This window comes from Podarcis vaucheri, assembly GCF_965113315.1.
Source record: "Podarcis vaucheri genome assembly, chromosome: W".
Lineage (NCBI taxonomy): Eukaryota > Metazoa > Chordata > Lepidosauria > Squamata > Lacertidae > Podarcis > Podarcis vaucheri.
Genome location: NC_138757.1, coordinates 3270836 through 3294100, shown reverse-complemented (window position 1 = coordinate 3294100; position 23265 = coordinate 3270836). Strand labels below are relative to the sequence as shown.

The window sequence follows — 23265 nt, the reverse complement described above, 5'->3', positions numbered from 1 at the left end:
AGCCCTCACACCTCCTCCCCAAAGCCCAGCACCTCACTTACCCAGCTTTGGGAAGGCAGCACAAGGGCTGGGTGGCAGGTATCAAATGCTGCTGAGGGCCATCAAAAAAAGGCCTCAAGGGCCATGTGCACCGTGGCCTACACCATCTCCAGACAGAATATGCAAGCTGAACTGGAAAAACAGTAAGTGTCATCCTGGCCAGATTCAAAAGCACTTTCCAGTGACAGTTCGACTGGGACCAGCCAGCTCATTTAAGAGGCCAAAGCAGCAGAGGACACAGTAAGGCCAGAAGGATAAGAGCAAAAGCAATTTTGGAACGTCAAACACAAAACTTAGTGTTAGTGCCCATTACTTGCTGCCATTATACCGGTGCTTAAAAACCCATGCTTAAAACCCAGGCTTCACAACCAGCTTCTAAATAATCTTTCCCCCTACACTCCTTAGTTCAGCAGTTATCAACCAGGGAACTGCAGCTCCCTGGGGAGCTTTGAACAATTGTCAGGGGAGCCACAGGCAGCCCCAGCCTCCCTACCTCCCTCTTGCCTGGCAAGCAGCTTGGAAAAACTCCTGCACAGGGGCCATATCATCACACAGGGAGAGGGAAAATGCACACTTGTGGTATCTTTAGTAGACATCATAGGGAAGAGGACGGAGAACTCAACATGTGGATGCCATTTGGCAGGGAGGCCCCACATTGTTCTTCAGCTTTAGAACTACCTTCCCACTTGTGAGGCGTGTGGAAAAAACCTGAAGCTTCCTTTTGGTGGTGGTAGAAATACAGAACCTCTGATATTTATATAAGTGCCTAATGCAGTACTGATGCTGCACAGGATTGGAATTGAATATGCTTCTGTATGCAGACTCAGTCTAACAAGATGGGGGGCACCTTGTAAATATGAACAGAAAATCTTGATAGGGGTTTGAAACAATGGGAAGAAGCAGCAGAGACACAAAATTTGGGGTGTGAGCCATCTGTTTATTTTATTAGTAGTGCAACTATGCTTGTTCACATGCCCCATTAAGTGTGCCAAGAGGACTGTCACCTGAGGGATTTATATAACCTACGTTTCCATCAAACCTACTAGCCACAACAGCAGCCAGAGAGCTCTGTACCTTCAAGGACATGAGAAGCAAGAGCTGAGAAAGCTGAGGAAGATTTTCAGATCTCCTTTCCCCTAACTTGATGGCCTCCAGATGATGTTGAACTAACTCCCATCAGTCCCTAAGCAGCAGGGCCATCTGACAGATGATGGGCGCTGTAGTCCACCAGCCCCAGCAGCCTTTCTCAACCTGTGGGTCCCCAGATGTTGTTGAACTACAACTCCCATCACCCGTAGCTAGCAAGGCCAGAGCTCAGGGATGATGGGAGTTGTAGTCCAACAACATCTGAGGACCCACAGGTTGAGAACCACTGCGAGGGTGCCAGGTACAGCCTAGTCCCACTTTGAAGAGGCAGAGGGAAAGAATTGGTGATATCTGCACACCCTTCCTCAAGAGTAGTGTGTTAATAAAGGTAGCAACCCGCCCACACTTAAACGGTAGAACGACCAAGCCCATCTATCCCGCCCCCAGCCTACGTCGCAGGGCGGGCTGAGGGGAGGCGTCACGTGGTGGAGGTGGGCAGGCCTCTCCCTCGCTCGCCCGTTCTCTTCTCCTCCCTCCCCGCTCCCACGCCCCGCCTCCATCTCAGCAGCGTCTTCAGCCTCTGGCTCGCTTCCATACAAAAGCAAAATGTCCGCCATTTTCGCAGCTGTGCCCCCAGGGCTCCTGCGCCCGACCAGGGCAGCACTTGGGGAGGGAGAGCGGGGAAGGAACCGGGAGGGAGGTTGAGGAGAGGAACGGGAAAACAAATACGGAGTCAGGGGGGATCCTTCCCCACCCCACCAGCGCTTATACTTACCTTGATGCAATAATGCGGTTCGTCGAAGGTGACCAGCATGTACCTGTCGCTGCGGCTAGCCGGGTCGCGGGCCCGAACCTAAGAAGGAGAAAGAGAAAAAGTTTAGATATATATATCTAAACACACACACACACACACACAAACAAACACATATACAATACACACAATACACACTACTATATTCTGTGCGTGTGCGAGCGCGCGTATTTCGGAAGAACGTCCCAGGCGAAGGGAGGGAGGGGCCGGAATTGATGGAGGCGCGCGGGGGGGGTGTAACAGGGAGGGAGAAAAGCACGGCCAGGCTGGACCCTACCTTCATGAAAAGCTCGACTGCGCCCTTAGCGATATCCAGGTAGCTGGTGCCCAGATACGTCCTCTGGTTCATGGAGGCGGACGTGTCTATGAGAAAGAGGAGGATCGGCATGGTTCGGACGACCCCTACGGCAGGCAGCGACGACGCCGGGGCAGGCAGTATCAGCCCGCTCCGTCCTATTCCGTACCGGTGCCCGGTCCCGCCACCTGTGCGGCCGGCCGCGTCCCGGCTCTGCCTTCTCTGGTCCTCCTCCCCGGCTGACTGGCTGCTCGCTTCCGCCAACGTCCCCTCAGCTGCCGCTGCGTGTACGTCTAGCCTTGCTCAAGCTGCCGGGTTTACTGAAAAGAATCTCAAATTCTGTTGCCTGAGCTGCTACTCTGCAGCAGCCTCTTCCGGCTAGTACAGGATGTGATCAAAAGTAGAACGCCATTGGCGGGACTGGGTAAAAGGCGGAGCCAGATGATTTTAAACGGATCCTCATGAATTCATATGATTTTTTCATTCATATTAAATAAAACCACAATGATACTGTCTTTGTCTGTAGGCAGCATAAAAAAAATCATGCATCCACTGTTTCGTGGGGCCACAATGACGGAAAAACATGGTTATAAGCACTCTGCCGCCCAATCACCGCCGTGCTCAAGTCCCGTATTCCCGCCTCGCTTTACTTCTGCCTCAGTCTAATCATATCGCGCAGCCGCAGTGTGTGAGCAAGGCATTTCCTAGATAACTCGGAAGTCTCGTCTCTAGAATGAGAACAATCATAGATTTCTAAGTCTATGCAGAGTCCGTAAGGAGACCGAGAAGCGGGAAGCAGAGCCGGAAGTGGCTCCGGGGTTCTTCCTAATACTGGTCTAAAATTTACTCTTTCCGGTCAGAGGCGGGACAGAAGGAGAGCGAGGCCACCTCCTAGGATGAGTATTTTCTGTTGGTGTGAGGGTTGGGAAGGAGTGAGAGAGCGCAGCTGACTGCCTCGGAGACTCCTGCCCGGAGAAGCAGGTAAGGGGCGGTGGTGAAGGGGGAGTACAAAAAAATCATCATCATAACAACAGTTAATTATCATGAATTATTGTTATGGGGTGCTGGTGCTTCTATTCTCCTTCTCTCTCAGCTACTCCTCACAACTTTTTTTTTTATTCCTCCCCCGTCATTTCTATCACATCCCAGAAGGTGCCTTTGCTTCTCCTCCTCTCCCCCATGCCAGGAGAGGGGTGCTCTCCTTATATATGGCTGTTTCTCTCCTGACTAGAGATGGGAAGGCCTGGGGGGGGGGGGGAATGGGGAAAAACCCCAGGTATTTTCTGTTTTTTTCCAAAGCCGCTTTTTTCCGGAAAAATGGGGAAAAAAGTTTGATATAGGTTGAATATTCCACACACTCTTCCCCCCCAATTTTTTCCTGGAAAAAAATGGCTGGGGGGGGGACTGAAAAAAACTGTTCCCTCCCCCCAATTTTCCCACCCCCCAGGCCTTCCAGCACCCACACTTTGGTGCCCCGTGCCAACTGACACCAGTCAGGTGCTCTCACTGTACTCTTTCTGGGTGCTGCTCAAAACATTTTCGTTAGGGCCAGCCCATCTGAACACGTAGAAGCTGCGTGTGATTTACCACTGCTGACTTTATTTTTTTTATATATAAATATTTTATTCAGTTTTCACAGTAAAAAAGCATACAAAGACAAAGAAAGTACAAAATCACAAAAAACAATACAATACAAAAATACAAACATTAAACACATCAAAAGAAAAAGAAAAAAAAGATAAAAACACATATAGTAACAAAAAACAAAAATTCCCTCTTTCTTAATTTCTCATCTTCAATTAACTTATTTTCCCGACTTCTTTTTTTTTTTTTTTTACCTCTCCCTGGTCTCGGATTCTGGCAGTCATTTCCGCCATCTCCATATAGTCCATTAGTTGCATCTGCCAGTCTTCCAAGGTGGGTAGATCTTGTGTCTTCTAATGCTTTGCGATGAGAATTCTTGCTGCTGTAGCATACATAAAAAAAGTTCTATCCTTCTTTAACACCGATTGGTCCACTATGCCCAGGAGGAAGGCCTCTGGTTTCTTCGGGAAAGTATACTTAAATACCTTTTTCAGTTCATTATATATCATTTCCCAGAAGGCCTTGATCCTTGGGCACGTCCACCAAAGGTGAAAGTATCATAGAATCATAGAGTTGGAAGAGACCACAAGGGCCATCAAGTCCAACCCCCTGCCAAGCAGGAAACACCATCAGAGCACTCCTGACATATGGTTGTCAAGCCTCTGCTTAAAGACCTCCAAAGTAGGAGACTCCACCACACTCCTTGGCAGCAAATTCCACTGTCGAACAGCTCTTACTGTCAGGAAGTTCTTCCTAATGTTTAGGTGGAATCTTCTTTCTTGTAATTTGGATCCATTGCTCCGTGTCCGCTTCTCTGGAGCAGCAGAAAACAACCTTTCTCCCTCCTCTATGTGACATCCTTTTATATATTTGAACATGGCTATCATATCACCCCTTAACCTCCTCTTCTCCAGGTTAAACATGCCCAGATCCCTTAGCCGTTCCTCATAAGGCATCGTTTCCAGGCCTTTGACCATTTTGGTTGCCCTCCTCTGGACACGTTCCAGTTTGTCAGTGTCCTTCTTGAACTGTGGTACCCAGAACTGGACACGGTACTCCAGGTGAGGTCTGACCAGAGCAGAATACAGTGGCACTATTACTTCCCTTGATCTAGATGCTATACTCCTATTGATGCAGCCCAGAATTGCATTGGCTTTTTTAGCTGCTGCGTCACACTGTTGGCTCATGTCAAGTTTGTGGTCAACCAAGACTCCTAGATCCTTTTCACATGTACTGCTCTCAAGCCAGGTGTCCCCCATCTTGTATTTGTGCCTCTCATTTTTTTTGCCCAAGTGCAATACTTTACATTTCTCCCTCTTAAAATTCATCTTGTTTGTTTTTGCCCAGTTCTCTAATCTGTCAAGGTCGTTTTGAAGTGTGATCCTGTCCTCTGGGGTGTTAGCCACCCCTCCCAGTTTGGTGTCATCTGCAAATTTGATCAGGATGCCCTTGAGTCCATCATCCAAGTCGTTGATAAAGATGTTGAATAAGACCGGGCCCAAGACAGAACCCTGTGGCACCCCACTAGTCACTCTTCTCCAGGATGAAGAGGAACCATTGATGAGCACCCTTTGGGTTCGGTCAGTCAGCCAGTTACAAATCCACTGAGTGGTAGCATAGTCAAGACCGCATTTTACCAGCTTCTTTACAAGAATATCACGGGGCACCTTGTCAAATGCCTTGCTGAAATCAAGGTAGGCTACATCCACTGCGTTCCCTTCATCTACCAGGCTTGTAATTCTGTCAAAAAACGAGATCAGGTTAGTCTGACATGACTTATTTTTCAGAAATCCATGCTGACTATTGGTGATCACAGCATTCCTTTCTAGGTGCTCACAGACTGTTTGCTTAATGATCTGCTCCAGAATCTTCCCTGGTATTGATGTCAGACTGACTGGGCGATAATTATTTGGGTCCTCTCTTTTCCCCTTTTTGAAAATAGGCACAACATTTGCCCTCCTCCAGTCTGCCAGGACTTCATCTGTTCTCCAGGAATTCTCAAAGATGACTGCCAGTGGTTCTGAGATCACATCTGCCAGTTCTTTTAATACTCTTGGATGCAATTCATCTGGCCCTGGAGACTTGAATACATCTAAACTAGCCAAATATTCTTGTACTATCTCCTTAGTTATTCTGGGCTGTGTTTCCTTTGCTGAATCATTTGCTCCAAATTCTTCAGGTCGGGCATTGTTTTCTTTATCGGAGAAGTCTGAGGCAAAGAAGGTATTGAGGAGTTCAGCCCTTTCTGTGTCCCCTGTTTGCATTTCACCATCTTCTCCTCTGAGTGACCCCACTGTTTCTTTGTTCTTCCTTTTGCTACGAACATACCCATAAAAGCCTTTTTTGTTGCTTTTAACCTCTCTAGCAAGCCTGAGTTGCATTCATTTAATTGCATTAGCATACAGCCATAGCAAAATAAGACAATACAAAAATGTTGGAGACAAGCAACCAAACAAAATTCAAGGTGATATTGCTGGCGTAATGACATTTAAAATACCCTAAGACAATAATACAGAGATTTAGTTGCCAGCGCCAAAAAAAACTAATATGCGGATATAAATAAAGCATAAAATGGCCCCAAAATAGGCTCAGCACATTGAGGTTTTTTTAAAAAAAAGGTAATAAAAGAATTAAAACAGGTCCAGGACTAGGACACACTACCCTGTCAGAGTAGCCCTGAGTTTCAGAGCCTGCACTATGAAGATTGCCACCCCACGTGAAATTTGGGGATTTGCGTCCACAAGAAGTGCTTTCAAACAGTCTTCCTTAGATGTAATGGAGGACGGGATCAAGAGGAGGAGCTTAGGTCTTATTGGGTCATAAATAGGGCAGTAGAAAATAAATGTATGAAGTCCTCTACTTCATTCATTGTGCATCAACATAGACGCTGAGTAATAGGGGTCTTAGAGTAAATCCCCTGGAGGAAGGCCGTGGGTATAGAATGGAAACGGGCCATAGTAAACGCTCTTCTCAAGTTGGGCTCCGTCAGTTCTATCAAGTAGTTGGCAAGTGATCTTACCACTTTCACTTTAGGGAGCCACATGGAGAGGCGCGCTGAGGTGGACTGTGCCCGGTCCATGGCCTCATCTCTTGTAAGAATCCAGGCCCGGATTTTATGTTGGTCCCAAGATGACAGCGTGACGAGATCTGGGAGGGAGTAGCGTGCAGTAATAGTCTCCATGGCCTTGGACCATTTGTTGGTATGAGAACAAGTTAAAAAGGCTTGCCTGGCTAGTAGGGAACCTGGGGCATTGATTAATTTGCAATAAAAACTAATAATTCTAATGTGGGCTCTCGCAACAATGGAGGGGAGGCCCAGTTCTGTTCTTAACTGTGCAGCAACCGAGCCCTTGGGGAGACCCAGTATCTTTCGTGCAAAAGAGTTTTGTAGAATCTCCAGCCGTTGAAGTGTTTTTAAATTCCACCCCCAGATTTCAACCCCATACATTAACATCGGGAGGACTTTGCTGATAAATGCTTTTCTGATTGGTGGAACCAACTGGCCGCCTTTTGCATAGAAGAATTTCTCCAAGGCTTTGATGGTTCTACGGGCAGCCAGGATGGTCATATTTAGGTGAGCTGACCAGCTAAGCCCATGCTGAAAAGTGATGCCCAAATACTTGAATGCTGAACAATATTCAATAGAGTGGCCCTCAAAATTCCAGAATGACTTCTGGGTTTTCGTGCCAAAAGTAAGAATTTTGGTTTTGGCGAAATTGATTTTGAGGGAATTGGTATCACAATATGTCATGAGCCCTCTGAGCATGTTGTTTAAGCCCTGCTTGGTTAAAGACAGTATCACCATGTCGTCCGCATAGAGTAATATGGGGATCTTGAGCTGTTGTAAAGACGGGGCAGATTGATTTAGGGCCTGCATAGTTGTAACGATGTCGTTGATATAGAAATTGAATAGAAAAGGGGCCAAGAGGCAGCCCTGTTTGACCCCTTTATTCAGAGGGAAAGAATCAGAAAGAGCTCCCAGAGGGCCAAATTTTACTCTGGCCGATATGTCATTATGAATTTCCATAAGAAGGAGGAGGAGTCTCTTATCTATGTTGGTGTAACTAAGCTTCTGCCATAGCCTATATCTGGGAATGGAGTCAAAAGCGGAGGTCAGCACAAAAGCCGCGTGTAGTTTGCAGTTGAACCTGTTTAGGTATTTATCAATCAGGGTAAATAGAACAAGACATTGGCCAGATGTGCTGTGACCTTTACGGAAGCCAGCCTGTTCCGGGTGGAATAGCTTTGTTTCTTCTGCCCACTCGATTAATTTCTCTAGCAAGAATCTAGAGTAAACCTTGTATGATATATCTAGCAGGCTGATAGGTCGATAGTTACGCAGATCTTGTGGGTCCCCCTTTTTATGTATTGGGATGACTATGCTCTGTTTCCAATTAGGTGGGATCTTTAGCTTCTCAAACCTCTCTTGTGCTGCCTCCGTCCAGCGAAACTTCTTAGCACTAAGACAGTCCATTATGGGCGCTGTCAGTTTCGCGAAGCCTTTGATGAATTTCCTGTAGAAATTGCTGAAGCCCAGGATTATTCCACCTTGGGGACCTGGGGTCACTGTTGCGTATAGTTAGACATATTTTGTTTGGTTGTAAAATCAGAGATTGGGAGTCCAATTGAGTTTTTAAGAGGTGACCATCAGTACCACTTTCATGTCTAATGGGGGAGGTACACCCCTGTTTGCATTTCACCATCTTCTCCTCTGAGTGACCCCACTGTTTCTTTGTTCTTCCTTTTGCTACAGACATACCCATAAAAGCCTTTTTTGTTGCTTTTAACCTCTCTAGCAAGCCTGAGTTCATTCTGTGCTTTAGCTTTTCTGACTTTGTATCTACACGTTCTGGCTATTTGTTTGAATTCCTCTTTGGTGGTTTCCCCCCTTTTCCATTTTTTGTACACATCCTTTTTTAATCTTAACTCAGTTAAAAGTTCTTTAGATAGCCACCCTGGCTTCTTTAGGCACCTTCCATGTTTCCGTCTCATTGGTATTGCCTGACGTTGTGCTTTTACTATCTCCCTCTTAACAAACTCCCAGCCATCATGAACTCCCTTTCCTTTTAGTATTGCTGTCCATGGGATCTCACCCAGCACTTCCCTAAGTTTTATGAAGTCGGCTTTCTTAAAGTCAAGAAATTGAGTCCTAGTATGCTTGGCTGCTCCTTTCCGCTGTATAGTAAACTTCAGAAGAGCATGATCACTCGCGCCTAATGATCCTTCCACTTCTACCCCACTAACCAGGTCATCAACATTGGTTAGGACCAGATCTAAAATGGCTGTTCCTCTTGTTGCTTCTCCCACTTTCTGGACAATGAAGTTGTCTGCAAGGCCAGTGAGGAATCTGTTTGACCTTATGCTCTTGGCTGAGTTTGACATCCAACAAATATCCGGGTAATTGAAGTCCCCCATTACTACTATCTCCCTTCCTTTTGCATGCTTGGTCATCTGTTCCAGGAAGGCATCATCTATGTCCTCCGTTTGGCTTGGGGATCTATAGTAAACTCCCACACTGAGGTCTCTGTTATTCTTCTCTCCCTTAATTTTGACCCAAATGCTCTCACTTTGGCTTTGAGGTTCTAAATCTTGGATCTCTTCACAGGTATACACATCCCTGACATATAACGCCACTCCTCCTTTCTTGTCTGGTCTGTTTCTCTGAAATAGATTGAATCCCTCCATTATTACATTCCAATCGTGGGACTTTTCCCACCAGGTTTCAGTGATGCCTATTATGTTATATTTAGTTTGCTGTACCAAGAGCTCAAGCTCATCTTGTTTATTTCCCATGCTTTGCACATTAGTGTACAGACATTGAAGTCCATTAATCATTCCCCCGTGTCTCTTATTTAAGGATTTTTTCCTCCCACCACTAGGTCTGCGTGCTGTTTGCTCCATTTGGTCTATGACATTTGGATGATCATCTTCATCAATTGATAGACTCCTACCTTCAGGAGCACTGTCTCCCTCCCCCACATTAGTCAGTTTAAAGCCCTCCTGATGAGGTTTCTGAGATTTTTGGCAAAAACATTTCTCCCAACCGTTGTGAGGTGCAGCCCATCACTTGCCAGAAGTCCATCTTCAAGAAACTGCAGTCCGTGATCTAAGAATCCAAACCGTTCCTGTTTACACCATTTGCGAAGCCAGCTGTTCACTTCCACTATTTTTCCCTCTCTCCCTGGGCCACGTCGTTCAACTGGGAGGACAGATGAGATGACAATTTGTGCATTTAGTTGCTTCAATTTCCTGCCGAGAGCCTCGTAGTCTCTTTTGATCTTCTGGAGGCTATTGCTTGCAGTGTCATTGGTTCCCACATGAACCAAGAGGAAGGGGTATTTGTCAGTGGGTTTTATGATTCCTTGCAGTCGTTCAGTTACATCTTGGATCTTAGCCCCGGGGAGACAGCACACTTCCCGAGACATCTTGTCAGGCCCACAGATCACTGCTTCTGTTCCCCTCAGTAGGGAATCCCCTATCACCACTACACGCCTCCTCTTAGGTTTGGTCGGGGTTCTTCCGTGAGCTGTCCGTTCCAAGGTCGCCTGCACATTCCCTGAGGACTGACTTTGCTGCTCATCTTCATATACCTGAAAGAATGTACCTTCAATCTCTTTGCATTTCCAACATTTGTTATCGGGCAAATGATATATTTTTGCAAGCTTGACTGGGGTCATGTACCACCTATACATCATTTTCATAATATTCTCTCTTAAGGCATTACATGCCGTAAATTTAATCCCGGTGGTCCACAACTTCTCCCAGTCAGCAAACATAATGTTATGGCCTATGTCTTGTGCCCATTTTATCATTGCCGATTTTACTGTTTCTTCCTCAGTATTCCATTTCAACAGCAGATTATACATTCTCGAAAGTGTCTTTACATTGGGTTCTAACCGTTCTGTTTCCAACTTTGATTTTTCCACCTGGAAACCAATTTTTTTATCCAAATTATAGACCTCTCTTATTTGAAAATAGTGTAACCAGTCTTGCACCTTCTCCTTAAGCTTGTCATAACTCTGCAATTTCAGTTTATCACCTTCCTGTTCTAAAATTTCCCAGTATTTTGCCCATTTGGCTTCCATGTTAAGTTTTTTCAAGGCTTTTGCCTCCATAGGTGATAGCCACCTTGGAGTTTTGCTCTCCAAAAAATCTTTATACCTTATCCAGACATTAAAAGGTGCTTTTCTGACAATATGGTTTTTAAATGCCTTATGCCCTTTTATCTTGCCGTACCATAGATATGCATGCCACCCAAATACATTATCATTCCCTTCAAGATCCAAAACATCTGTATTCTCAAGAAGTAGCCATTCTTTCAGCCAGCAAAAAGCTGCTGCCTCATAATAAAGTTTTAAGTCCGGCGGGGCAAACCCCCCCCCCCCTGTCTTTAGCATCAGTAAGAATTTTAAGTTTTATTCTGGGCTTTTTGCCCTGCCAGACAAATCTAGATATGTCTCTTTGCCACTTCTTGAAACAATCCATCTTATCAATAATTTGCAATGATTGGAATAAAAATAACATCCTCGGCAATACATTCATCTTAATAACAGCAATTTGACCCAGCAAGGAAAGCTTCAATTTCGTCCAAATTTCTAGATCTTTTTTCACCTCAGACCAACATTTCTCATAATTATCTTTAAATAGGTTCACATTCTTAGATGTCATGTTCACCCCCAATACCACTGCTGACTTTAAAGATCTTTTGAATACTTTTAAATACCTGCTTTTAACTGTGTTTTATCAATCATTTTAATATTCCGGTTCCGGACGCGAGCAGTGAGGAAGCGCAGAAAGCTAGCTCTCGGCTTTCTGGGCGCTGTGGAAGTGTGGGGGAGACGCAAGGGCGCAGCGCACCCCCGAAACCTCAGGGGGGGAACCCTTGGGGGTGAGGCAACCCGCAGCGTGGACGCGGTCGTCCTAGCCTTTCTGGCAAAGACAGAGAGAGCGTGAAAGATCGGCGACCGCCAGCGCAAATTGGGAAGTGCCGATTCCACAGCGAAACGCCTGGAGCTTCAACTGCGAAAGCGTTGGAATTCTCTTGAGATAGAACGGGGTCTCCAGTGTGAGAAAAGGTTCTTCTTTGCTCAAAGCGCTTACTAGTTAAGCGCGCAGTTGGTGAGAAGCTAGGAGACGTCTGGGTATTTTTTTTAAACTTTTGTTTGCTATTTCGGGATTTTCTTCAGCAGCGGAGTCAAGATGGCGCAGAAAGAGAGTCGCAGGGGTGAGGAGGTTAGTAATCAGTCTGACTGAATGAGTTAGAACCGAACTGAGAATAAATATAGACCACAACGATTTTTATTGACTATATTAAACTACTACACTAGATAAACACAACGCCTATACGGACGCTACTAAGGTATACTAAACAAGTTCAACGCTACTCTTGGGACATAAACTGTGATTAACGCTTCTTTTAAGTCCTCCGGAGAGGCTCCTTCTTTTGGTTACGTTGTTGTTTTTCTTGACTTTTCTTTTCTTCAATGCTATTGACTCCCTTGCGGACATATATCCAGATAAGTTGGTAAGAACACGACAAGGGAGATGCGGCAAGGGTTTGATATGTGATTTGCGACCTGAGTCATATAAAAGACATTCCAAGCAGTGACGCCAACAGCTGATTTGGGTGCTACTCTAAGCCATTTTAAGAAGCTGGCTTTTAACGGAGAAACTAGGCATTGAGCCTAACCAACCATACAGAGCACTCTTCAGCGACTGGGTCTGAATGAGGAGTGTCGGAAGCTTTCGAAGCGTCGGTGTATATTAACCAGGACTGAGCTTGAATGTATTGGGGGAGAAACGGTGCAGGACAACTACGCGTTTAAGAGCAAACCTACCCTTCCCCTGACCTTCTACCCTTTCTCCTTTCTCTCCTTCTCCTCTTATTGGATGTTGAGTGGGACGCAGGTGAGAGCAGGTAAAGGACCTGGAGAGGACTAAGAGAAGCAAAAGAGAAGGTCAAGGCCTGTGAGCGGATTAAGTGACTAAGCGCCATTTTCTGGATTGGCATCTTCCCCACGGTTTTCCCTTTTCTCTCCCCTTATCTTTTGTATCCCTACATTTCTTGTAGTTAAGAGAGTATCCCGGGGAATTGCGGCCTCGCCAGGGCCCATATATGCTGATACGTGTTCATGTGCTTAGGTGTTTATGTGCTTAGGTGTTTATATACAGGGGCAGAAGGTACTGCCAGATTAGATTCATTATAGGTTATCCCGGGTGAACGCTCCTTGAGAGGAAAGGAGGAAGGGTTGGGAGGGGGGAGTGTTATAAAGAATGATGGGGAAGGAGGGGAAGGACCTTAAGAGAATGGGCGGGACCCCAGGAGAAAGAAAGGCATCGCGTCAGGAGGAGATTAAAGATCTAGATAGCTTATGGATCAAAATAAAGGAAGAATTTAAACAAAATGAAACACATATGGAAAACAAGCTAGGGGATATGCAAGACCTGATTGACAAAAAAATAGAGGAGGCAGTAGGAGAACTCTCATCCAAAATTCAAGATCTGTCAGTAAAATCCAAAATGATTGAGGAGTCCAATAAGAAATTACAGAAAGAAATGAGGGAACAGAAAAGAGAAACGGGGAGGATGAGGGAGGAGTTGGGCGAAATAAATAAGGCACAGGACAAGATTTGGGATAACCTTGCTATGGCCGACATGCGACAAAAGCAGCTCCACTTAAAATTCAGAGGGGTGGCAGAAGAAAGAAATGAAGATGTAAGAAAGAAAATGACTAAGGAGCTCTCTAATTGGTTGGGTTTGGCAGAGGAAGAGGTAGCTTTAACGATCGATAATGCATTTAGAATGTCTAGACCCCAGCATCTAAAAACTAACAAATTTTTGGGAGACTGTCTGGTGATATTCAATTCCCTTGAAATGAGAAATTTAATATTAAGGACGAGTTACCGTAACAAACTTAGAATTGAAGGGAGGCCCATTATCATTTATAAAGAGATTCCAATTAGATTATTAAGAAAAAGAGAGGGCTACAGACAAGTGGTCGCGGCTCTAAAGAGAAATGGAATAGAATATAGATGGGAGTTCCCAGAGGGGATTTCTTTCTTTTATAAAGATAAGAAATTTAAACTAATGGACATACAAGAAACAGAGAAGTTTCTAAGAAGATATGAAAAAGAGTTAGGAAGGACAGAATATAGAGTACGAAGTAAAGAAGAGGTGAGAGGGAATGGGCGAGAGAGGAAGGAAGAGAGGGAGGGAAGTGTGAAAGGCCAAGGAGAGAGGGGGTTAGACTCTGGAGATGAAGATGAAGAAGCCGCAGTGGGAGAAGGGGCGGTTGAAGAGGAGGGGTTCCTAGGAAGCAAAGGCATCGGTTTTTAACTTGAATTTTGATTTGAGGTAAAGCAGTTAGAGAACTAAGACAATGTTGGATACCTTAAAATTTTTATCATGGAACGTGAATGGGTTGAATGAGAAAATTAAAAGGAATAAAATCCAAAAAGTTTTGAGAAATAAAAAATACGATGTAATTTGTTTTCAGGAAACCCATATTGCAGAGAGACATAAACATATTTTGGTGAATAAAAACTTAGGAATGGAATTTGTAAACTCGGAGGTAAACAAAAAAAAAGGAGTGGTAATCTATGCTAAAGAAAGGTGGGAACCAAGACTAATCTGTAAAGATGAAGAAGGTAGAATACTAGGTATTCAATTAAATTTTAGAGGGGAAAGAATTAACGTGGTGTCGGTCTATGCACCAAATACAAACAGAACTGAGTTCTTTGGAAAATTAGAAAGTATGTTGTTGGAATTGGAACCGTATAAGTTAATTTTGTTGGGAGATTGGAACGGGGTCCCAATACCGAGTATAGATAGAAGTGAGAACCAAAGGAACGTAAACAGGGGGAAGCTCCCTAACTCATTTAATGAGTTAGTGGAAAATTTAGATCTAATTGACATCTGGAGGCATCGGAACCCCACAACAAAACAGTTCACTCATTACTCAGAGCCACACCAGAGCTGGGGTAGGATCGACCAGATATGGGTGACCAGGGCTATGGTATGGAGAGTTAAGAGATGTGAGATATTACCCAGGACCCTGTCGGATCACTGCCCCTTGACCTTGGAAATTAAAAACGAATTGAAAGGGCAGCTCAGGTGGAGGATGAACGAATATTTATTTGAAAATGAGGAAGTACTGGATATGGCAAAAAAAACTTTGAGAGATTATTTGGAGATGAATCTAAATAGAGATACCCCAATAGAGCTGGTTTGGGATGCTGGTAAGGCCGTCCTAAGGGGCTTTCTAATACAACAAAATAGCTATAGAAAGAAGTTAAGGGAGAAAAAGAAGGATGATATTTTAGCACAATTGAGAGACTATGAAAGAAGACTTGCTTTAGATCCGACGGACGAAATAACCAATCAAACGGTGAGGGTGCTGCGGTCCCAATACTCAGCTATTCTGAATCTAGAGGTAGAACAGAAAATTAAATTTACGAGACAGAAATATTTTGAGTCGGCAAATAAAATGGGGAAGTTACTTGCTTGGCAGCTTAGGAAAAGAAGGAAACAAAATGTGATTAATAAACTTATAATAGATGAAAGGGTAATAGAAGATCCAGAGGATATTGAAAACAGGTTTGTTGCCTTCTTTGAAAAGCTGTATGAAAAAGGAGAAGAGAGCAGTGTAGAAATAGAGAACTATCTAAATCGAGAAGAAAGGAAATTCATTACGGAAGAGGACTGTATATATCTAAATAATGCGGTGTCTGTAAAAGAGGTCCGGGACGCTATTAATAAAATGAAGAACGGGAAGTCCCCCGGTCCGGATGGCCTACCGGCAAAATATTATAAAAAAATGATAGATCTATTAGTGCCGGTACTAACGGAGGTAATTAATAATACTCTCCGAGAAGGGAGGATTCCTAGCTCCTGGAAGGAGGCGTATATTACATTAGTCCCTAAGACCGAAAGCGAAAAGACAGATTTAAAAAATTATAGGCCAATCTCATTATTAAATTGCGACTATAAGATCTTCGCAGACATTATGGCAAGCAGACTCAAAAAATTACTAAATAGATATATACATAGAGACCAAGTGGGATTCTTACCGGGTAGACAATTGAGAGACAACGTCCGGCATGTATTAGATATTATGGAGTTTTTAGAGGCAAGACCAGATGTCCCAGCGGCCCTTATCTTTGTCGATGCAGAAAAAGCTTTTGACTGTGTGTCTTGGGAATTCCTGCTACAAAAACTCGACAAGGTGGGTATAAGAGGCCCCTATCTGAAGGGTATCAGGGCAATCTATAAAGAGCAGCAGGCCAGGTTGATTGTTAATAATAATTTGACTAAGTATTTTCCGATTATGAAAGGTACAAGGCAGGGCTGCCCTTTGTCACCCTTATTGTTTATTTTGGTGTTAGAAACAGTCGCAAATAAAATAAGAACGACCCCGAGCATTAAGGGTATAAGAATTGGAGAGAAAGAGTACAAATTAAAAGCTTACGCAGATGACCTAGTCTTTTTCCTCGAGAACCCATCTGAAACCACCAGTAAGGCGATAGAACTTTTGGAAGAGTATGGCAAATTATCCGGATTCAAGCTAAATAGGGGGAAAACTAAAATACTAACAAAGAACCTTACCGCACAAGAAAGAACACAGTTAGAACAACAGGTGAATATTAAAGTAGTAAATAAGGTGAAATATCTGGGAATTTGGTTGTCCCCAAAGAATATTAATTTGGTTGAGGATAATTACAATAAATTATGGAAGGAAATTAAGAAAGATATGAACATCTGGCGTAGATTGAATCTATCTTGGACCGGGAGGATGGAATCGATTAAGATGTGTATCCTCCCGAGATTGCTATTCCTGTTCCAGAACTTGCCAGTCATAAAAGGCACCACCTGCTTTAAAAATTGGCAAAAGACCCTGACCAAATACATTTGGCAAGAGAAGAAACCCAGGGTGAAACTTAAATATTTGATGGATGCTAGGGAAAGAGGGGGTTTTGGCGTACCGAACCTAAGGCTCTATTATGAGGCGGCATGCCTACTATGGATAAAGGACTGGGCCTCCCTGAAAGATACTGATCTATTAGACCTGGAAGGGTTTGATTTAAGATTTGGGTGGCATGCCTACCTTTGGCAGGGAAAGGACAAGGTCCATAGAGGATTTACTAACCATATAATTAGGGGATCACTCATAGAAGTTTGGAACAGGAAGAAAAATGTGATTGAACAAAATACTCCCTGGTGGCTTTCACCCGTGGATATCATTAAAATAAAGAAATTAAATATGACCGGTAAAAGATGGACTTATGAGGATTTATTAATTAAAACAGAAGAAGGGTGGAAATTAAGAACACAGGATGAATTGAAAGAGAAGATTAAGGATTGGTTCCACCTTCACCAAGTTAGTGCAATATGGAGGGAACATAAGAGAATAGGTATGGGAGAAAATAAATCAAGATACCAAACCGAGATTATGGAGAGTAATAGCAAATTACTGTCTAAGATGTATAGGCAATTGCTGGAAAGTGAAAATAAAGAAGTGTTAATTAAAGAAGTAATGATTAAATGGAACAAAGATCTAGGATATGAGATAGGATATGACAAATGGCAAATATTATGGAAAAAAGGGATGAGATTTACCGTATGTGCTGACTTACGTGAGAATATGTATAAGATGATGTACCGCTGGTATCTGACCCCAGCAAGACTAGGGAGAATGTATAGAACAGCAGATAATACCTGCTGGAGATGTAAAGATAAGGTGGGGACTTTCCTCCATATCTGGTGGACCTGTGAGGAAGTGAAGGGTTTCTGGGGTCAAGTTTATGAGGAGTTAAAGAAAATTTTGAAGTATAACTTTCCCAAGAAGCCTGAAGCGTTCCTCCTAGGGATGATAGGAGAAGAGATAAAAAAGACAGATCAGACTTTCTTCCAATACGCCACCACCGCTGCGAGAATTCTAATAGCAAAGAATTGGAAATCTCCAGAAATACCTACAATGAGAGAATGGCAGGAGAAAGTATATCAATACCTGGAATTGGCGAGACTTACACAATATATTAGGCGAGATAAACCGATAAAAAAGATAGAAGAATGGTCTAAATTCATAAGCTACCTTGAGATTAATTTGAGAATTAATAACTTAACAGTAGATGATGCTTAACTCCTTCGACATATAAAGATAAATGAAAATAACTGCAGATGATAAATGTAGAATATTTAACCCAAAGCTGAGGTTAATGGAAGTCAACTGTATGTAAGGGAATGATTGAAAGTGGTTTACTTTGTGATGTTTGGTTTTTTTTTTTTCTTTTTTCTTTTTCTTTCTCTACTTTTTTTTTGTTATTCCTCTTTTTTAGAAGCATGTGTTTTAATGTGCTATTTGTATTGTATTTTTTTTTTTTACGATACAATCACTTTTGTATGAGAAAGTATACCTGATTGCAATAAAGTTTTTCAATTAAAAAAAAAAAAAAAAAATCATTTTAATATTCCATTGTGTATTTTTGTAAACTGTTTAGAAAGCTCTCTTACCATCATGCAGTTTATAATAAAGGTAAAGGGACCCCTGACCATTAGGTCCAGTCGTAGACGACTCTGGGGTTGTGGTGCTCATCTCGCTTTACAGCTTCCGGGACATGTGGCCAGCATGAGTAAGCCGCTTCTGGCGAACCAGAGCAGCGCACGGAAATGCCGTTTACCTTCCCGCCGGAGCGGTACCTATTGATCTACAGTCATACCTTGGTTTACATTCGCTTCAGGTTACAGACTCCGCTAACCCAGAAATAGTACCTCGAGTTAAGAACTTTGCTTCAGGATGAGAACAGAAATAGTGCTCTGGCGGTGCGGCAGCAGCAGGAGGCCCCATTAACTAAAGTGGTACTTCAGGTTAAGAACAGTTTCAGGTTAAGAACAGACCTCTGGAACAAATTAAGTACTTAACCCAAGGTACCACTGTACTTGCACTTTGACGTTCTTTCAAACTGCTAGGTTGGCAGGAGCAGGGGCCGAGCAACGGGAGCTCACCCCGTCGTGGGGATTTGAACCGCCGACCTTCTGATCGGCAAGTCCTAGGCTCTGTGGTTTAACCCACAGCGCCACCCGCGTCCGGTTTATAATATATAATAACAAATTCAATAAAAAAAACCACATACACGCCTTTTCCTTTCAGAGTTTAAGCCGTAGTGCAACATACTATTCAGTAACTGGATGTTGGTTACTTCTTGGCCTTATGCTTTGCGCTGCCTGTGGTCAAGTAGAGATTGAAAGACCTGGGGGGAAACAGGTGTCCCCCCCATTTTCCCTCAAAGCCTTTTTTTAGAAGTCCATGAGAAAAATGACAAAGAGGAAGAGGAAGAAGAAATGGAAAAGGATAGCAGTAGTTCAAAAAATGAGATAGAATAAACTGTATATGTTGTTTCTTCTGGTTTTGTTTTTGTTTTGGATTTTGTTTTGGATTATTTCTTTAAGCACTACTCAAAGGGTAGACCTTCTATGGAGCTTAAATATTGAGGTGGACCTTAACTTTATTTGCTGTTGGCTCTAAGGGGCAAATCTGATTATTTTTAATGTTGATGGTTTCTTGCTTTTTTGTTGCTTTTGAGGAAAAGGGGTTGGTTACCTGTTTTGTTGCAAGCATAATATTTTATCTACACTGTGTTTTACACAATTTGTAAAACTACTTGTCAGGGGTTCAGGGACAGAGGCACAGGTGAGGGGGGAGACGGAGAGCGATGGGGAAGAAACCCAGGACAGTGAGGAAGAGGATGACAATGACTTGAGGTCTTCCATGAGTCTCTCAAGTGAATCGGAGGATTCCCAGAAGGGGGCGCCCCTGGTCAAGCCAAGGGGGGTCAAAGGGGGGACTTGCCAGGAGCAGGGAAGCAGCAGGGAAACCCCGAGTGGGAGTGGGAGATCGGGGTCGGCTTCCCAGGAGGAACGGAGTGAGAAGGGTGGAGTTCCCAGTGTGACACACGGAGCAGAGCAGGAAGGAGACAGGGGAAGGAGATCGGGGCAGGACGTCCTGCCGGAAGGGGCGGAGAGTAGTACACGGAGTAGTGTAGCTGTCAAAAGGAAGGTCAGGGGTAGCGAACGCGCGCCAAGTTCAAATGTGGAGGCGCGCGGAAATGCAGAGAGCCCGGAGGAGGAGCCTGGCCCCAAAGCACGAAGGAGGGGGGAGCAGGCATCTGAGGGATCCGCGTCAGGGGAAAGCAGGAGGGAAGGAACCCAGGGCGGCAGAAAGACCCTGCGGAAAAGAAAGGACAGGAAGAGGTGGTCTAGCACAAGCCTCTTAAACTGGTGTAGAGGCGGGACCGATTCAGAGGGGACTTCAAATGTCTAGGCTAAGAGACGCGGGGCTGCGCGCCTCGGTTGTGGAACCAATAATGAACTGCAATAAACATCCTTGTATATAAGAAGAGCCTGGAGTTGGTCTTTTGTGAGCTGAGACCTGAGGCAGCCCTGACAGTAAGTCCCCTCCCAAAAGTCCCCTCCCAAAAGCTGTTGTCCGTGCCGATCCAAAAATCCTTTGCCTCTTTCTCTTGCCGGTAGCAGAGCATACACAGCGGCGAGAAGCAATTGCAGCACGTTGGTAATAATTCAGAACAGACACAAGGCATTCCTTATCTTCTCTTGCCTTTAATCATGAAGTTTAACAGCATAAATTCAGACCTGGCGAAAGCTCGCCCATTGTCTCCCTCTCGCATAGAGACAGAGAGCAGACTGAAACTCTCAGAGTCAAACCACTCCCGTAAAAGTTTCTAACCACGCCTCAGGAAAGAGACGTCACACAGAACTCCTTAACCCTGTGAGTTCTGAAACCAATAACACCCCCTCTCGTCTTGCATCCTGAGGGAAACTGTGAACCCCTATTTACAGATCTCTTTGAGTTCAACTCACCTCCCATTGCCTTTTGCCTCCCACTGGCATCTACCCCAGGCAATTGTTGAATCCCTTCCACACTCCCAGAATCACACTGTGCGAAACCAACCCACGCACTGGTGACCTGAAACCTCTCCGGTGGAATCCCCTTTGTGGTCCGAATTGACCGCCGGAGCACAACCTCGGGTGCTCCTCCTGATCCACTGGGATCAGCAAGTGTGTCTCCAGAAAGCTCAGAAGACCCCCCCCCCTCTGACTTGCTGCGTCTTCGGGCCTTCTGCACTTGGCTAACAGGAGATGAAGGCTCGCTCTTGGGTTCTCTCTTAACCTGTGGAGAAACCCACCCCTGTGCTTGACCATCATCAGCAACCTGGTCTTCAGCAACAGGCTCCGCCTCCGCCTCTGCCTCTCCTTCCTCCCTTTCTTCCTCCCTTTCCTCCCCCTCAGAATCGGACAAGCATTCTGAGAGAAAATCAGAACTAACCTTAGGCCGTGACCAACCACCCTGCTCAAAGAACTCAGCATGCTTGCTGACCAGCAGCTTGGTCTGATCACCCTCTGGGTATGCAAACTTCCACCCATTTGTTGCAGGATCATACCCACAGAAGATCATGTCCTGACACCTAGGACCACCCTCCTTCCGTTGCGCTTTTGGTATTGGCACTGAAGCCCTGGAACCAAACGAACGGAAGAAATGCACCTGTGGCTTTTGCTTGTGCAACAGAAAATACGGTGTGTCACCTACATCGTGATTGTAGGACCTGTTAAAAACAAAGCTGGCAAATTTCCAAGCCTCACTCCAAAAGCTCTGAGGCAGCCCAGAGTCACACAGTAAAACCTTGACAGCTTCAGCCAGTGCTTCACTCCTGTGCTCTGCCACGCCTCTCTCTTGAGGAGACTTTGCACCCGTCACCTGGTGACGAATTCCCTTCTGCTTGAAAAACTCCTTCAGAGCAGACCCTGTGAACTGTGACCCACGGTCGCTCCTGAACTCTTGCACCTTGGTGGAGAACCTTAGTTCCACCTCCGCAACCCAATCCTGGATCAGTTGCGCCGCCTCCCTCTGTGACCTGAGAGAGAAACACCATAAATTCTGAGAAAAATCATCTGCCATCGTTAGCAGAAACCTGGCCCCACCCAGACTCTCACACTTCATGGGTCCTGTAAGGTCTGTGTGAACCAACTCAAAAGGTTTTGTGGTTACCCTCTTTACCCCGGGAAAACCGCTCCTTTGGACCTTCCTGCATGCCCTGCACTCTAGGGATCTCTCACATGGTGTGATTTTACAACCTTTGGTGCAGCCGGGCAACCTCTTAACATCTTCCAGACAAGCATGAGACATTCTCTTGTGCCATATATGAACACATGAATCATGGCTGGGAACACTAGCACACTGCGCCTTTGCTTTTCCTGCATTCCCACCACCCTCCAGAGGTGTTTCCAGAACAAAGAGATTGTTCTTGCTTTCCACGTTGACAAGTTGTCTCCCCCCTCTGAAAATGGAACAGGTATCATTTTCAAAACAAATTTTGTACCCCTGCTTCGCAAGAGCAGGTACAGATAACAGGCAACAATTCATCCCTGGTACAATGAAGCACTCCAGCTCCGCCTGCAAAACAGAAATATAAACATCAGCAACATTAGAAACTGATTTTTGTGTCCCATCAGCTAATGTAACAGTAGTTCCAGCTGAAACAGCCCTGCAATTCCGCAGCCTCCCAGTAGATGGCGTCCCAATGAGGTGATGACTCGCTCCTGAATCCAACACCCACTTCACAGCTGTGTCCCTGCTGGTATTGTTCTGTAGCGTTGCCATGGCAGCAACAAACGTCCCGCTGCACCTGTCCTTGGCAGCCTCTGAAACCGCAACATCCTGCGTTGCTCTGAAGACTGGGCTTATCTCAGAGTTCCCAGACAACTCTGCAGCCGTTATCTCCCTCTGCAGCAGATGGCTAACCTTGAAGCCTTCAGCTCTGTCCTGTTTCCCAGGCTTCGACTTACGACGCAAACAACTCTTGGCAGCCTTTGGAAAAAGAGGCTTCTCTGAGCTTTTACTGCTCACCGCCCCCCCCCCACTTCTCATAGGGCTCCCAAGATGCTTTCCTGCACCCCCTGTGATGAGTAAAGGGCCCCCAGCAGCTTGCCTCTCTCCAAGCTTCTCACGCAGACACGTTGCATCACCCACGCAGCTTTTAGACTCTGCAAAACTGGCAGCAACAGCAGCAGTGGCAATAGTCCCTTTGTCCCCCTCAGGGGTCCCACAGCTTTTCCCAGCTGTGCACCGGCTTCCACGAAGGTGGTCAGTGCCCTCTTGCCTCTCCTGTTCTAATGCAGCCATCTCCCGGCCCTTGCTTCCGCCCCCAGCTTTACACACTTCCTGGAGAGCTAGCCAAGCGACCTCAGGTTTCCTTGCATCCAGAACTACAGGCCTTAAATCAGCACTTACATTCTCAGCCAGAAAAGTAAGCACACGCTCCTCAGCTTCACGTTGGCTTGCAACCGCCCCAGCTGACGTAGACATCGGTTGGACCAATTCCCAGAGCTTGGCTCCGACTAGGGACAACTCTGCTAAATAACTCCACTCCAACCACGTTTG

At 45.1% G+C, this 23265-nt stretch overlaps 1 protein-coding gene across 6 annotated transcripts in view; it reads right to left on the bottom strand.

The window, feature by feature from the left end:
- The window catches only part of LOC309523295 (integrator complex subunit 6-like), a 117807-nt gene extending 114859 nt beyond the window's left edge, over positions 1-2948 (bottom strand). For 3 of the 6 annotated variants that reach the window (XR_014215298.1, XM_082207072.1, XM_082207074.1), the window contains exons 1-2: positions 2214-2771; positions 1901-1978 (exon numbers count right to left, since the gene is read on the bottom strand). Coding sequence is in view for 4 of the 6 variants with exons in the window: in XM_082207072.1 (XP_082063198.1) it covers positions 1901-1978; positions 2214-2324 (189 nt within the window). In the remaining 2 variants the exon portion in view is untranslated. Of the gene's footprint in view, positions 1-1900; positions 1979-2213 lie in introns of all 6 variants that reach the window. The other 3 variants (XR_014215297.1, XM_082207075.1, XM_082207073.1) reach the window with 3 other exon arrangements.
- Between the last annotated feature and the right edge of the window lie 20317 nt (positions 2949-23265).